Source organism: Cupressus sempervirens, chromosome 10 (genome assembly GCF_028749045.1).
Source record: "Cupressus sempervirens isolate cs-2001-9-10 chromosome 10, ASM2874904v1, whole genome shotgun sequence".
In the NCBI taxonomy this organism is placed as follows: domain Eukaryota; kingdom Viridiplantae; phylum Streptophyta; class Pinopsida; order Cupressales; family Cupressaceae; genus Cupressus; species Cupressus sempervirens.
The window spans coordinates 17,103,158-17,119,172 of NC_143127.1; the positions used below are offsets into that span (position 1 = coordinate 17,103,158).

Here is a 16,015-nt window from a genome sequence, read left to right on the forward strand (position 1 = left end):
AAAACTTTAGACAGTAAAACAGTGGATCATTTTCATTTCATTTTTGGGGCCCCCTAGTCTCGTCACACAAACAAATAAACGCCAAATCATGGAAAATGAGGGATTTCAAATGTTTAGTCGTATAATCATTGAAATATTTATTTAGGTGAGACAAGTCGCCCTCGTAAGGCCCAAAAAAACAAACCGCATAATGGCCAAATATCGTCTACCAACAGTAAGACTGATTTAATAATTCATTCATCACTTTTTCCGACTCGCATGAAATGAAATAAAACGAGATGAAACGCAAATTAAGGGCAGATGCAGGAGAATGGAAAAAGACCGATTTGGCTGCGTTCTGTAATGCCACAGAAGCCAAGGGTTAGCTGTACAGCAGAATAATTCAGCTCAGGTCAGATCCGTTGAAAACCCTGCTTGAATTCAAACCCTAGGATAATTCCTCTGCTTACATTCGTTCAGCGCTCTGAAAATTTCGAAGTACCGATTTGCTCTGGACGCAATTCGACTAACATTCTGCCGGCACGTACGATTTTCGAAAAACTCGTATTATCTTTTCCTAATGAGAAATGTAGAAAATTTTCCTGACGTTGATAGCAATACTTAGCAAATTCTGAGGAAAATTGAAGGAGGGGAGAAGAATAATGGCGCAAAACAGCGGCAACAATAGTAGCAGCAGCAATAACAGTAACAGTAACAATAATCCGGCGGCACTGCCTGTGAGTGAAGTTTATTGGGGACTGGTCGACAAGGCTGACAAGAAATTCGCACGCGTGAGAGATTTGCCCTCATACGGACGCAGCAAGTATGATTCTTACTTTCACAAGGTTTTCAAGGTTTATACGAAATTGTGGAAATTCCAGCAGGAGAACAGGCAGAAATTGGTGGAGGCGGGGTTGAAACGGTGGGAGATCGGAGAAATTGCCTCGCGTATTGCACAGCTGTATTATAGTCAGTACCAGAGGACCAGCGAGGCCAGTTATCTTTCGGAATCGTATATTTTCTACGAGGCGATCTTGAGTAGGGAGTATTTTAAGGACAGCGGCCAAGAGATCGCATTGGCTAACAAGCAGCTCAGATGTTATGCGCGATTCATAATTGTGTGCCTTATGCTCAACCGGAGAGAGATGGTTCAGCACCTGCTCAGTCAGCTCCGAATGCTTGTGGATGATTATCGCCGCACCTTTCAGGTATGTAGATAATAATTTAAGTGTTTGGCATAAGTTTTCCACAGTCCATACACTATAATATCAAGAATTTGAAGAGTTTTAGATTGTAATTCAAGTAAATCTGTTGGAAATGACTTGTTGATATTTTTGTTAATTATCTAAATCGAAATTGTTGTACTTTATCCCGATTTTATGATTTTTCTGAAAATACCTCGTTTTGGTGAAATCTGTACGCTTTTGTTGCCAATGTGTGGATTTTGCCGTATGACTGGTGAAGTTTTCATTTATGAAGAATTCGTATCATTTTGTTAATAATCTCAATGAATTTCTTTGTATATTTTCAGAATTTCTTTTTTGATGAAGAACACAGTGTTTTTGCCTAGGAATGTTGGCGGTTTTTATATTTTGTTGTTCTTTTAGAGGAAACGTCCTCTTTTCAGGGAAAATTTGTTGAGGTTGGTCTATAATGTCTGTTAATTTTGTAATAATCGTGGGAGCAAAACTGCTTTTGGAGAGTTGAAGGATTTTGTCATTAATTTTTATCTATCTTGTTATTCTTTTCAGAATATATCATTTGATTCCAATAGAAATCTGGCTTTTATGGAAAATATGAAATTATGAATTTAAAATAATGTTTTCGCTGAACATCTAAATCTAAGAGTTTTGCAGGTTTAGGTAATAATCTCGACATATTTGCTGCATTTTTTTAGAGTTCATCTTGCATAGACCATTTACATAGTTCTCTTGATTAACACTCCAAATTTTTGAGAAAATTTCCCTCAGAGAAAATTCTTTACTGCTTCGTTGGATTTCTCAATCATTGATTTATAATATTTTTGTCCCTTTAATTCATAGTTCCAAGAATCACGGCGATTCATGCGATTCACGCGATTTGGCGATTTGATTCAAGCCAAACGATTTTTTGTGAATCGGTGAATCGAATCAGCGATAAAGGGTTTATGAAATAAGTTACTCACTAAATTTCAAGGGTTTTTTAAATTTTCCGATTCATGGCCGATTCACGATCCGATTCGGCCTTGCCGATTCCGATCCGATTCCGATTCTTGTTACTTTGCTTTAATTTTACTACAAACTTGACTTGTAGGGTTCAATAGTGAAAACACAGAGTTGAGATCAAAATTTTGAATGATTGATAAAAAAAATGATCTACATACAAAAAAGAAACGATTTTGAAGCTTAATCAGTTCAGTTACTGGTTCAGGCTCGGGGACAGGTGCGGGTCTATGAGAACCGAGTACACGGGTCTGTCAAATTTTTATTAGGGGTTTGGCTACTTATGGGTAGGTGTGTGCGCGCGCACGCGCGCGTTTGTGTGTGTGCATGCATACAAAAAAGAGAAAAATAGAGAATTTCAAAACTAAATCATTTCAAAATCAGCTAAGTTACTGGTTTGGGCTGAGGATAGGTGCGGGTATATGAGAACACAATAAGTGGGTATGTGAAATTTGTTTTAGGGGTTTGGCTACGTATGGGTACATGTGCGTGTATATATATGCATTATATATACAAGAAAAGAGAAATGTAGAGAATTTTAAAATTAAATCATTTCATAGTATGATACTTGATCATTGATCAATGCCAAATGCCAAAAATAAATATTAAATGCCAATTGATAGTGGAATAATAATCGAATAAGCCATATCAGCAATACCATATAAGTCTATGCTCACAAATTTCAATGAAATCATTAGAATTACTTAATTACAAAATGTAGTTCATAAAATATGATTCAATGTTCATCAATCATCAAATGGATTATTAAAAACATTGTCTACTGAATTTTGATGGTCTGCAAGATTAAGATTATCATCATCATTTAAACCCGAAACGGTTCCACTTGCACTAGATGCACTGTGTGGTATGTCGTTGTCGTCGTCGTCATCATCATCATCATCATCCAAATCAGCCATAGTGGCTCTAGCAAGTTATTAAATGGTTGCATCCAAGTCAGCAAACTCGGGTACTACATCCCAAAGCTTTGCTGCCCCCTTTTTGTATTGGGGATCCTTATGTGACACAAGATGCAAATTAGAATGAGTAAATACCAAGTCCTCAACTCTTTTTGCTGCCAACCAATTATGATTCACTGAATAGATAAAGGAGTATGTACTCCAATTCCGTTTATTGGCAGAAGAGCTTTCAGAGAAAACAACAACAAAATAAAAGTTGAAAAATGCAAGATAAACTCAAGTATTAAGTGCTAATTTCTATTATAATATTATTCTATTACTATTTAATGGTCATTTTTGTATAATATGTAAATCATGTAGATCAGATTGCTTCTTCGATCTTCTTCAGTTTTTTGATTTTCTTTGAAACTTGCTATTTTGGATTCTTGTATATTCTACATAATGATCTTTTGTTAATATATCAAAATATTTTACCAATTTATTCACAGTAATATGGTATTAGAGCTTGGAAGATTAAGAAATTTATTTCTCTAAAAAATCTGATTTTTCGATTTTTTAAAAATATTTTTATTTTTCATTACCCTTTTTGTTTCAAAGGGCTCTCGCTCTGCAAATGATGCCTTCTCTCTGCAACTTGAAGGTGTTTTCCTTGCTCAATGCCATTTTTTCTGGAGTGACAACATTCATTTTGCTGTGTCTTCCTCTGCAACCTGCGTTTTTTCTGCAACTTACCGTTTCTATTGATGACCCATTTTGGTTGTTCTCTTTGTTGTTGATGGTGCATTAGAGTTTTTTGTTTGCAGACGAGACTATCTAGTCTCTTTTAGCTAGTGTGTTGACTTTGCACAAAGCTTTTTGGTTTGTTTATGGCTGCCTAGGGTTTCTGCAACTTCGATTAAGCTTTTGACTCTTCAATTTAAGTCTAAAAATTGTTTTGATTTCTAATTCTTTGTAAGTTTTTTGAGAGCTCTTTTTTGTCTTCGTTGGTTTTTTCTAGGCCAACTAATTTTGCTTCTGAAAATCTGTACTAGTCATACTTCAATTTTTTTGTAGTTGTACCTACATCTGCCTCTATTTCTTGCATTGGGATTCATGTTTCAAATTCTGTGCTATTGCCTGTTCTTTGTTTTTTCGTTTTCAAGGCATTTGATCAACTTGATGTTGGAAGGCAGTTAGAGATTTAACAACAAAAATTATAACACCTAGAAGCAACACATGCTAACAATCTTCGAAAATCTTCGCCTTGATGAACTTGTTTTATGGAATAGAGACTCATCCTACCACAACCGGAACAAACCAAGACAAGTTTGATGGCCAGAATCAGGACACCGTCATTCTTCTCAAGCTCTTTGTCACAAATGATCAGCTGCCTCAAGTTCTTTTTTGCATGTTAGTGTCAAAAATTTGGAAGCATCTAAAGGACTTGCATGATGGATGAATGTATGTCTTTGCAAGAGCATCTCACGAAGATTAGGGACATCTAAGATCAACTTGAAGCCATTGTTCAGAAAATAGAGGAAGAAGATATGGTAATCATCAACCTGAAGAGCCCACCTAAACCTTATGAGCGCTCTACCGAAACTCTCAACATTACTTCAACTAATGTTCATCTGAAATTTCCAAAGTTGTGCACCAAACTCCTGCAGCAGGATTGTTGGAAACAACAATTTGGTAGCACTGCCACTTTGTCCTCAGAGCAAGCTTTTGAAGCCAAATCCTTTTCCAAGGATAAAGAGAAATCTCACTCATCTTTGCAGAAGGGCTCTTAGTCAGTCTCAGGATAGTTCAAAGAAGAAGAAGGTTCAATGTAACTGCTCATAAATATGGCCATATGATCAAGGATTGTCGCAATTGTTTGCCTTCCTATCAGTGGAAGCGGGGAGGGTCTCAGCCTAAAGCCAATGTTGCTAAGCACATAGAGCAGAAAGAGTCTGCCTTTTATGCCATCATGGGTAAAAGACTTGCAGACCATGTGAAATCTTCTGCTTGGTATATAGGTTTTGGTGCTTCTTGACATTTCACTCACATGCATGATTGGTTTATACAATTTTCACCCTATCCTGATTTTCGAAAATCTTCGCCTTGATGAACTTGTTTTATGGAATAGAGACTCATCCTACCACAACCGGAACAAACCAAGACAAGTTTGATGGCCAGAATCAGGACACCGTCATTCTTCTCAAGCTCTTTGTCACAAATGATCAGCTGCCTCAAGTTCTTTTTTGCATGTTAGTGTCAAAAATTTGGAAGCATCTAAAGGACTTGCATGATGGATGAATGTATGTCTTTGCAAGAGCATCTCACGAAGATTAGGGACATCTAAGATCAACTTGAAGCCATTGTTCAGAAAATAGAGGAAGAAGATATGGTAATCATCAACCTGAAGAGCCCACCTAAACCTTATGAGCGCTCTACCGAAACTCTCAACATTACTTCAACTAATGTTCATCTGAAATTTCCAAAGTTGTGCACCAAACTCCTGCAGCAGGATTGTTGGAAACAACAATTTGGTAGCACTGCCACTTTGTCCTCAGAGCAAGCTTTTGAAGCCAAATCCTTTTCCAAGGATAAAGAGAAATCTCACTCATCTTTGCAGAAGGGCTCTTAGTCAGTCTCAGGATAGTTCAAAGAAGAAGAAGGTTCAATGTAACTGCTCATAAATATGGCCATATGATCAAGGATTGTCGCAATTGTTTGCCTTCCTATCAGTGGAAGCGGGGAGGGTCTCAGCCTAAAGCCAATGTTGCTAAGCACATAGAGCAGAAAGAGTCTGCCTTTTATGCCATCATGGGTAAAAGACTTGCAGACCATGTGAAATCTTCTGCTTGGTATATAGGTTTTGGTGCTTCTTGACATTTCACTCACATGCATGATTGGTTTATACAATTTTCACCCTATCCTGATTTTCGAAAATCTTCGCCTTGATGAACTTGTTTTATGGAATAGAGACTCATCCTACCACAACCGGAACAAACCAAGACAAGTTTGATGGCCAGAATCAGGACACCGTCATTCTTCTCAAGCTCTTTGTCACAAATGATCAGCTGCCTCAAGTTCTTTTTTGCATGTTAGTGTCAAAAATTTGGAAGCATCTAAAGGACTTGCATGATGGATGAATGTATGTCTTTGCAAGAGCATCTCACGAAGATTAGGGACATCTAAGATCAACTTGAAGCCATTGTTCAGAAAATAGAGGAAGAAGATATGGTAATCATCAACCTGAAGAGCCCACCTAAACCTTATGAGCGCTCTACCGAAACTCTCAACATTACTTCAACTAATGTTCATCTGAAATTTCCAAAGTTGTGCACCAAACTCCTGCAGCAGGATTGTTGGAAACAACAATTTGGTAGCACTGCCACTTTGTCCTCAGAGCAAGCTTTTGAAGCCAAATCCTTTTCCAAGGATAAAGAGAAATCTCACTCATCTTTGCAGAAGGGCTCTTAGTCAGTCTCAGGATAGTTCAAAGAAGAAGAAGGTTCAATGTAACTGCTCATAAATATGGCCATATGATCAAGGATTGTCGCAATTGTTTGCCTTCCTATCAGTGGAAGCGGGGAGGGTCTCAGCCTAAAGCCAATGTTGCTAAGCACATAGAGCAGAAAGAGTCTGCCTTTTATGCCATCATGGGTAAAAGACTTGCAGACCATGTGAAATCTTCTGCTTGGTATATAGGTTTTGGTGCTTCTTGACATTTCACTCACATGCATGATTGGTTTATACAATTTTCACCCTATCCTGATTTTCGAAAATCTTCGCCTTGATGAACTTGTTTTATGGAATAGAGACTCATCCTACCACAACCGGAACAAACCAAGACAAGTTTGATGGCCAGAATCAGGACACCGTCATTCTTCTCAAGCTCTTTGTCACAAATGATCAGCTGCCTCAAGTTCTTTTTTGCATGTTAGTGTCAAAAATTTGGAAGCATCTAAAGGACTTGCATGATGGATGAATGTATGTCTTTGCAAGAGCATCTCACGAAGATTAGGGACATCTAAGATCAACTTGAAGCCATTGTTCAGAAAATAGAGGAAGAAGATATGGTAATCATCAACCTGAAGAGCCCACCTAAACCTTATGAGCGCTCTACCGAAACTCTCAACATTACTTCAACTAATGTTCATCTGAAATTTCCAAAGTTGTGCACCAAACTCCTGCAGCAGGATTGTTGGAAACAACAATTTGGTAGCACTGCCACTTTGTCCTCAGAGCAAGCTTTTGAAGCCAAATCCTTTTCCAAGGATAAAGAGAAATCTCACTCATCTTTGCAGAAGGGCTCTTAGTCAGTCTCAGGATAGTTCAAAGAAGAAGAAGGTTCAATGTAACTGCTCATAAATATGGCCATATGATCAAGGATTGTCGCAATTGTTTGCCTTCCTATCAGTGGAAGCGGGGAGGGTCTCAGCCTAAAGCCAATGTTGCTAAGCACATAGAGCAGAAAGAGTCTGCCTTTTATGCCATCATGGGTAAAAGACTTGCAGACCATGTGAAATCTTCTGCTTGGTATATAGGTTTTGGTGCTTCTTGACATTTCACTCACATGCATGATTGGTTTATACAATTTTCACCCTATCCTGATTTTCGAAAATCTTCGCCTTGATGAACTTGTTTTATGGAATAGAGACTCATCCTACCACAACCGGAACAAACCAAGACAAGTTTGATGGCCAGAATCAGGACACCGTCATTCTTCTCAAGCTCTTTGTCACAAATGATCAGCTGCCTCAAGTTCTTTTTTGCATGTTAGTGTCAAAAATTTGGAAGCATCTAAAGGACTTGCATGATGGATGAATGTATGTCTTTGCAAGAGCATCTCACGAAGATTAGGGACATCTAAGATCAACTTGAAGCCATTGTTCAGAAAATAGAGGAAGAAGATATGGTAATCATCAACCTGAAGAGCCCACCTAAACCTTATGAGCGCTCTACCGAAACTCTCAACATTACTTCAACTAATGTTCATCTGAAATTTCCAAAGTTGTGCACCAAACTCCTGCAGCAGGATTGTTGGAAACAACAATTTGGTAGCACTGCCACTTTGTCCTCAGAGCAAGCTTTTGAAGCCAAATCCTTTTCCAAGGATAAAGAGAAATCTCACTCATCTTTGCAGAAGGGCTCTTAGTCAGTCTCAGGATAGTTCAAAGAAGAAGAAGGTTCAATGTAACTGCTCATAAATATGGCCATATGATCAAGGATTGTCGCAATTGTTTGCCTTCCTATCAGTGGAAGCGGGGAGGGTCTCAGCCTAAAGCCAATGTTGCTAAGCACATAGAGCAGAAAGAGTCTGCCTTTTATGCCATCATGGGTAAAAGACTTGCAGACCATGTGAAATCTTCTGCTTGGTATATAGGTTTTGGTGCTTCTTGACATTTCACTCACATGCATGATTGGTTTATACAATTTTCACCCTATCCTGATTTTGTCATCTTTGGAGGAGGTGAAGAGTATATCGTTATTGGCAAGGGCAACACTTGGATATAGTCGGGTGGGAGGAATCTCATATTCCTCAATGTTTACTACGTTCTTGGCATGGAACTAAACCTACTCTCAGTGAGTTGGATCATACGACATTCTCCTTAGCTTGATGTGGTATGTAGTGCACACAAGTGATTGTTGATTGTGCGACATACACTTTTGTAGCTGTTGGCATTGAGGATCATGGTCAATAACATAGTTACAAGACTCAAGACTTGCCTCAGACTCAATAAGTTGGTGTTGTGCTCGGATTCACACTCAATGTCCAAACTCAAAAAAAATGAAAAACCCAAGAAATTAAAAAATTTAGAACTTTTTTCATGCATCATTTAGTCAATTAACTTCAAAGACACTAATTGAGATAAAAGCCACTTTGCACACATACACAAGTTTACATTGATCATATAAAGTGTAAATGCAAATTTCTGAAGGAAACAAGTTAAACTAAAATTATATAGAAGGTATAGGTTATTTGTTATCATCATGTTGAGTATTGTGTTCACATTGAAGACTATTGGTGGTATCTCCCTTGAAGTGGATTACGAGGTTGCTCCCTTGAAGTGGCATATTATTATCAAATGTTTACAACGTATTTTATATTATATTCTTCTATCATGCAAGTTATTTCAGAACAACTTCGCTTAAATTTTTTGTTCTTAGTAGACTGGAAAGATCATTATGAATTTTTGGAATGATATCAAGTATATAATTGCTCAAGTTTCATCCTCTTTAAACTTTGTCAAATGACCGGTTTAATATGTTTTTTAAAAATCTTTCACAAACATTAAATATGTTCTTTTATTGATCTAGAGATGTTCAATACTTTAAAAGGAAAGCATTTTATTTCTTGCAATGCTCTCAAATTTGATAATGCTGTTTTAAATTTTTGATACTTGGTTCCAAGACTTGTGATTACAGTTTGTGAGGTGACATTGCTTTTTTGGCAAAACCTGTAATTTGCTTTATAGACAAATTGTTATGCTTTTTACCTGCTACATGCAAGACATATTTTACTACTCCATATTGGTTACCTTATTGGGAATCTCTAGTACAAATTGTTGGAATCTACTATTGCAACATGAACATATAAGCCAAAAAATTTCATTAAGCATGTTTATATTTACTTTATGGCTCAAGTGGCTGCGACAAAGTCTTGGCCATGAGACTCACTGAGTCAGGAGAGTCCATCAACTCTGCGAGTCTTGAAAGTACTTTGCAGGACTTGGCCGAGTTAGAGTCCACAGGCCAAAAACCTTTCGAGCCTTGACTCGGTTCGAGGCTTGTAGAGTCCTACAATACTGGTCTATACAGACTGGTAGATATGGGTGATTCTCTTGAGCATTCCTTCGCAATGAAATTATTGTCTATCAATAGTCTCTGACATCAACTATATGGTCACTTGAACATTCACTCTCTCGCTCAACTTGTTTAGGGAGATTTAATGCATGACCTACTTGAGAATTAGTGAGTTTGTGGAGCTTGTCAGGCTAGGAAGCAACTTCGGATACCATTCAAGGATGGGTGACTCATGGCAAGCCTCTAAGGTATTACAACTGATCCATGTTGGTGTATGTGGTCTGTTGAATACTCCTTTTGAGTTTGGGTGTAGGTATTTCTTGCTTTTTGTTGATGATTTTATTTGTAAAATGTGGGTGTACTTTCTTAGAGAAATCATGTGTTTACCATATTAGGAAAAGAGTTTGGTTGTTGTAGTATAACTCCTAGGTCTGGTAATGGTGGGGGGGGGGGGGGGGGGGGGGCGTTGTTCGACTAGTTTCTCCACTTTAGTTGATACACATGGCATCAAATGTTAGTTGACCACACGATACACCTCAACAAAACTACATTGTAGAGTGTCATAATTGCACCATTATAGAAATCGTTAGGTCAATGATGAAACACAAATACATTCCTAAGAAATATTGAGCAAAAGCAGTGTTTGCTGCAGTCTTTCTCCTTAATCGGTCTTCCACACATATTGTATCGCCCCACCATGTGACCCAAAAGAAGTTAACTTAAAGTTTTACTAAGTTTGTCAAACATTTTTTTAAAAGTTAAAGATAATAACTTAACAAACAATAGTTATAACATAGCAGAAGCAATTAACATTCACATAAGCACATACCATAAAACAGATTACAATTCTTAAGGGTCCCATGACGAATCACATTTAAGTTTAATTAATAATAAATTTAATATATAATAAATCCACATTAAATAATAATTTACCAATATAAATCCATTTAAATAATATACAATTATATATGATGCCACTTGGCAATAAACAGAATGCACAATCATCCACTGTACAGGTCACAGGGAATGAAAGGCTGAAATTAATTACATCATGAAATAAATTACATCATCTCTTAAGATCTTATAAAATCAAATACAATACAATAGTACAACCATCCATCATAAAAATACAATAACAGATATAAAGGAACATTTGCACAAACACATCTAGCAGCATCATTTGACGGTTGGATCTCAATGGTATAAGAAAAAGCACTACCACCCGATCTCATGGAACCCAAAAAGGTCCACTCCCACCGCGCTAAGGAGCTAGTCTCTAGTCCCAAACAAGATAACAAACTCAACAATCAAATCCAACATCTAGGATCAAGGAATTACCTGAAAGCAATCTAACTCAAAGGTATCAAGACACAAGTATCAACTAATCCCAAAGGCAACATAGACACGTAGGAAATCTATTATGCGAGTGGGCAAGTGTCATAACCAACTCTAGGGTTACCTGGCTAATCTTTTAATCCTCCGGCCCCCAAGTGATTGTATTTGGCACTAGTATCCTTTTGTATTGACAAGGCATACTAGCGAGTCAACTCTAAGGTTACCCAGCTAGTCTTTTAATCCTCTGGCCCCTTAGTGACTTTCTGTGGTATCAATATCTTTTTAATTCATTTTAAACCCATTTAATGAAATGTAATCACTTATTAAATAACTTACAATGGGTTATCTTAGCAACCACTTTGAGCCCCCGCCTCCATTGCAAGCCATTTCCCAACTTAACATACAGATAACCTACCCTAATCTCAGTAAAATCAAAAGATCACAAAAGACCACATACCACACATCAGTTCTTAAACAAGCAACTGACAAGTATTGAAAAACACTGATCATAATCACGGATTCCACCAATACGATCATCCTAACGGGACTAATCCCAAAATCAAGTATACATAAACCAATCCATGTCATAACATGAAATCACCAAGAACAAATCATATAAACACCTCAGTCCTATACAAGCGACTGAAAATCAATTCAAATACAACTGATTGAAGACTCAAAGGTTATATCAGATAGGTCACATCATTCATCTCAGTATCACATAAGAACACTGGAAAGCAATAACAATCAATGCATTAAAACAGCTCATAGAGCATACCAGACACATTACCGTGGTTGAGTATAAAAGATCGAGATCAAAACATCATCATGACATTACAAAACAAAACTTCCGAGCCTCTGGTAAACATCCAACTGACAAAAGCTAAGTCAAACCCGAAAACCCCAACACTAGTAAATCGCACATTACATAAAGTGCATACAAAAGTGAATTTCATAATTCATTAGGTTTTGAAAACCCTAAAGTTCAATATTTACTAAAAGTTTTCAGATTAAATCACAGACAATTCTATAATGGAAATCAATTTTCTCAAACAAGAGTTTCAACCTAGAGAACTTCTGAAAATAGAAACACAATAGACACAGAGAAAACAAGAATTCGAAGAACGAGCAACTACTGCACAAACCCACAAGATCCTACCTAGATCTGATGCTAAAACAATGAACGCACAAACACGCAAGAATCTTCCTTTTCCTTCGAAAACTCTCTTTTTGAAAATTGGCTCTTCCAAACCTGTGTCTCTAGAAATGAGCTCTAATCTCCTTAATAAAGAGTTTTTTCCCTAAATCAAGACTTTGATCATGCAATCATGCGAAAACCCGTTGTCTTTAATTACTATATTTTAATTTTCATGCACACACTTTATGCAATTTAATTAAAATAAACTTTATTAAATTAAAGCTTTCTCTCCCTTATTAATTTATTAAATTAAAGCTTTCTCTCCCTTATTAATTCATGTGACGTTTTTAATATAATATTTATTAATTTAACTAATAATATTATTTAGAGTTTATTAAAAATAAAACTCCTGAATAAATTATTATTAAATTAAATAAATATAAATACGCCTAAATTAGAACTTTAATCAAATCTTTTAAATTTAATTCTTTCATGCACATTTAAAGAACTTTTTAATTAAAATATTCTTTTATATTTTCTTTTCCTTCACTTTATTGATTAGCGTAAGCACTATTTAAAGCATAGTTTATTATTTAAATTAATAAGAATAATTAAAGCGTAATATTTAAATGCAACTCTAATTTAATAATTATTAATTAAATAATCATAATAAAACAATATTAAATCTTTAATCTTTTAATATTTTAATTCTATTTTTATCCAACTTCTTAAATTAGACTTTTAAAATAAATATTTTAAACTGAAGTACATATTTAATTAATTTCTAATTAATGAAATAACATATTCTAATCTTTCTTCAACCAATTTTCAATTTAGACCTCTAATTTAGATGTCTAAATTTATACTTTTTATTTAAAGCATAAATTTAATTAGTTTTTAATTAATCAAATATTCACATATTTTAATATTTTCTTTTTAATCAAATAATATTTATTACTCAATTGATAATATTGTTTAGAGTTTATTATTAAAATAAAACTCTTAAATAATAATTATTAAATTAAATAAATATAAATATGCTAAAATTAGAACTTTAATTTAATTTTTTAAATTTAATTCTTTTATTTAATTAATTTTTCAATTAATTAGATATCAAATTTCTTTATAAAATTTCCATTAAATTATCTTTTAATTTGATTTAATTATAACAGAAAATCACCACATACCCACAAAACCAAAAATGACAACTCAACTGAAGGCAAAGAACATAATCAAACTCCAGGGTCAAAATCACGAATTCACATCACTTGACGAATTCGGATGGATAAACTAACTCAGATATTTGTCTTATTTTCTAGGACAATTGGCTTAGGGTTTAGGATTTGGACTCAAGAGTTATCTCCCCACTCATACCATTGAAATATTGCGATAGGGTACGCTCATCCTGGCAATTCAGGGAAGTCGATACCCGGTACTTGCAATCTGCATAAAATCCATGCATGTACAAACACAATATTCTAAACTAAACAGACAATGACAGGAAGTGGTTCATCATGTTGATCCCTACTAGCAGGTGACTATAATTCCCTTTCTCAACCACATCAGAAAGGTCAAACATAAAGAAAACATACACACACACACCATACGCATGCAAGGATGGGGTAAGTATCCGTAGAAACCGCATAAAAATATTCGTCTAACTAACATCATTCAATAACTGAAATAATTGGCACTAAGTACCTCAACATATATATATCAATTGAATATGAAATACAACTAATCAATTCCGGTAATCTAGCATAGCTAATCATAGAACATAATAATAGAACAGGCCTAAAAGAATCCAGTCAAAACAAATTAGAAAAGTCAAGTAGGGGTAGGCATTACACATGTTAAGGGGAAGACTCCTAAGGAAGCCTAGGATTGATTGCAAACCTAGGATTAGCCATCTGAATGTTGTTGTCTCTTTAGTATATGTATGGATTCCAGATGCCTAGTGCTCCAAGTTAGATTCCAAGAGTCAGAAGGTTATGTTTATAGGATACGGTGACAACCACAAAGCTTACTAACTGATTGATGTAGACATTAATTGTTTTATCTTAAGTCATGATGTTGTCTTCAATGAAGGATGAGGACTAATTCAACTTTTTTTGTCTGAGCAAGATTTTGATGATAAACCTTTGAAGACTTCTAATTTTGGTGTCCATCTTCCATGGGGTTCACCTAATGGGAAGGATGATGCAAGTTTTGTATTTGATGATGCTCTATTTGCCTTCCCTTCGAATGATGCTAATTTTCCACCTATTTAAAATCCTCTTTCACCTCCAACTCTAGTTATTACTCCTCCATCTAATGTTGGCACATCTACTCTTTGACCTAAATGGTGGGCCAAGACCATTAGTAATCTTCGTTCTGATGAGCTCATTGAGTGTATATCTTCTAGGAATAAGGGCAAGCAACAAGATACAGTTAACTGTGCTCTCATGGCCAACCTTCATAGTATTTATGAGCCTCAAACATTTGTAGAGGCAAAAGGGATTCCAAAGTGGAAACAAGCAATAGATGTAGAATACTAGAGTCTTCCAAAGAACAACACTTGGGGTTCTCTTTGATCTTCCAGAAGCCCATTAGTTACAAATAGGTGTATGAGCTCTTCATGCATATGCTACCTTAGATAAATACAAGGCTTGATTAGTTGCTCGAGGATTCACACAGCTGGAGGGCATTGACTATGAGGAGACTTTTGCTTCTTCCAAGATGAGTATGATTAGCCTTCTTCTCACCATTGCAGCTCAGGTTGGAATGAAAGTCGATCAGATGGATGTTAGGAATGCCTTCCTCAATAGTGAGTTGTAGGATGAAGTCTACATGACACAACCTCTTGATTTCAAGGTTGCTGACAAAGAACTAGCAGTTCAACACATTTGATTGCCGAAATCAAACAAGACATGTGCAAGGATTTTGAAATGACATATTTGGGGCTTATATAACATTTTTTATTTCCTTGTTTAAGTATGCTAGCAACATGCTTGATAGGTTTCAAATGTAGGATTGTAAACTTGCTTCTATGCCCATGTAGAAAGGATTGACATTGTCAGTCAAGTTCGATTCTCCTTCTGTTCATGAAACCACTTTTAGGTACTTGACTCTCAAGACCATTGGACTTGATCTCAAGTTTGCAGTATGGTACATTTTACCCTTCAAGATAGTCCCCAAGATTGATCATTGGGCAGCAATGAAGCATGTATTGGGTTATGTGAAGGGCACCTCTGATTATGGAGTTCTTTACACTAAGAGTCATGAGTGGGTTCATAGATTCAAATTGGGCAGGTTCGGTGGGTGATAAGTAATCAACCCCTAGATATGTGTTCAGTTTGGGATTTGGTGTAGTTAATTAGACTACTAAAAATCAGCAAGTAGTGTCTCTCTCCTCAACAAAAGCATAGTATCGAGGAGAAATTAAAGCAGCTTGTGAGGCAGTTTGGCTTCGCCGGTTGCTTGTGGATATGCAAATATCTCAAGTAGGTCCAAGTCCCTTGTTCTCTAATAATTAGGGAGTTCTCAAACTTGCCAATAATACTATCTTCCATGAAAGAATCAAACACGTGGATGTTCATTGTCATTATATTCGACAATTGGTTGAGGACAATAATAGTTCAGTTGCAGTATGTCCCAATTGTGGATCACATTACAGACATTCTCACCAAGTC

At 36.1% G+C, this 16,015-nt stretch overlaps 1 protein-coding gene across 1 annotated transcript in view; it reads left to right on the plus strand.

The window, feature by feature from the left end:
* Positions 1 to 298: 298 nt before the first annotated feature.
* LOC149532345 (uncharacterized) overlaps positions 299 to 16,015 on the plus strand; it is a 99,535-nt gene continuing 83,818 nt past the window's right edge. The window contains exon 1 of the mRNA XM_089804935.1: positions 299 to 1,187. Coding sequence (XP_089661061.1) covers positions 642 to 1,187 — 546 coding nt within the window. The 5' untranslated portion in view covers positions 299 to 641. The remainder of the gene's footprint in view (positions 1,188 to 16,015) is intronic.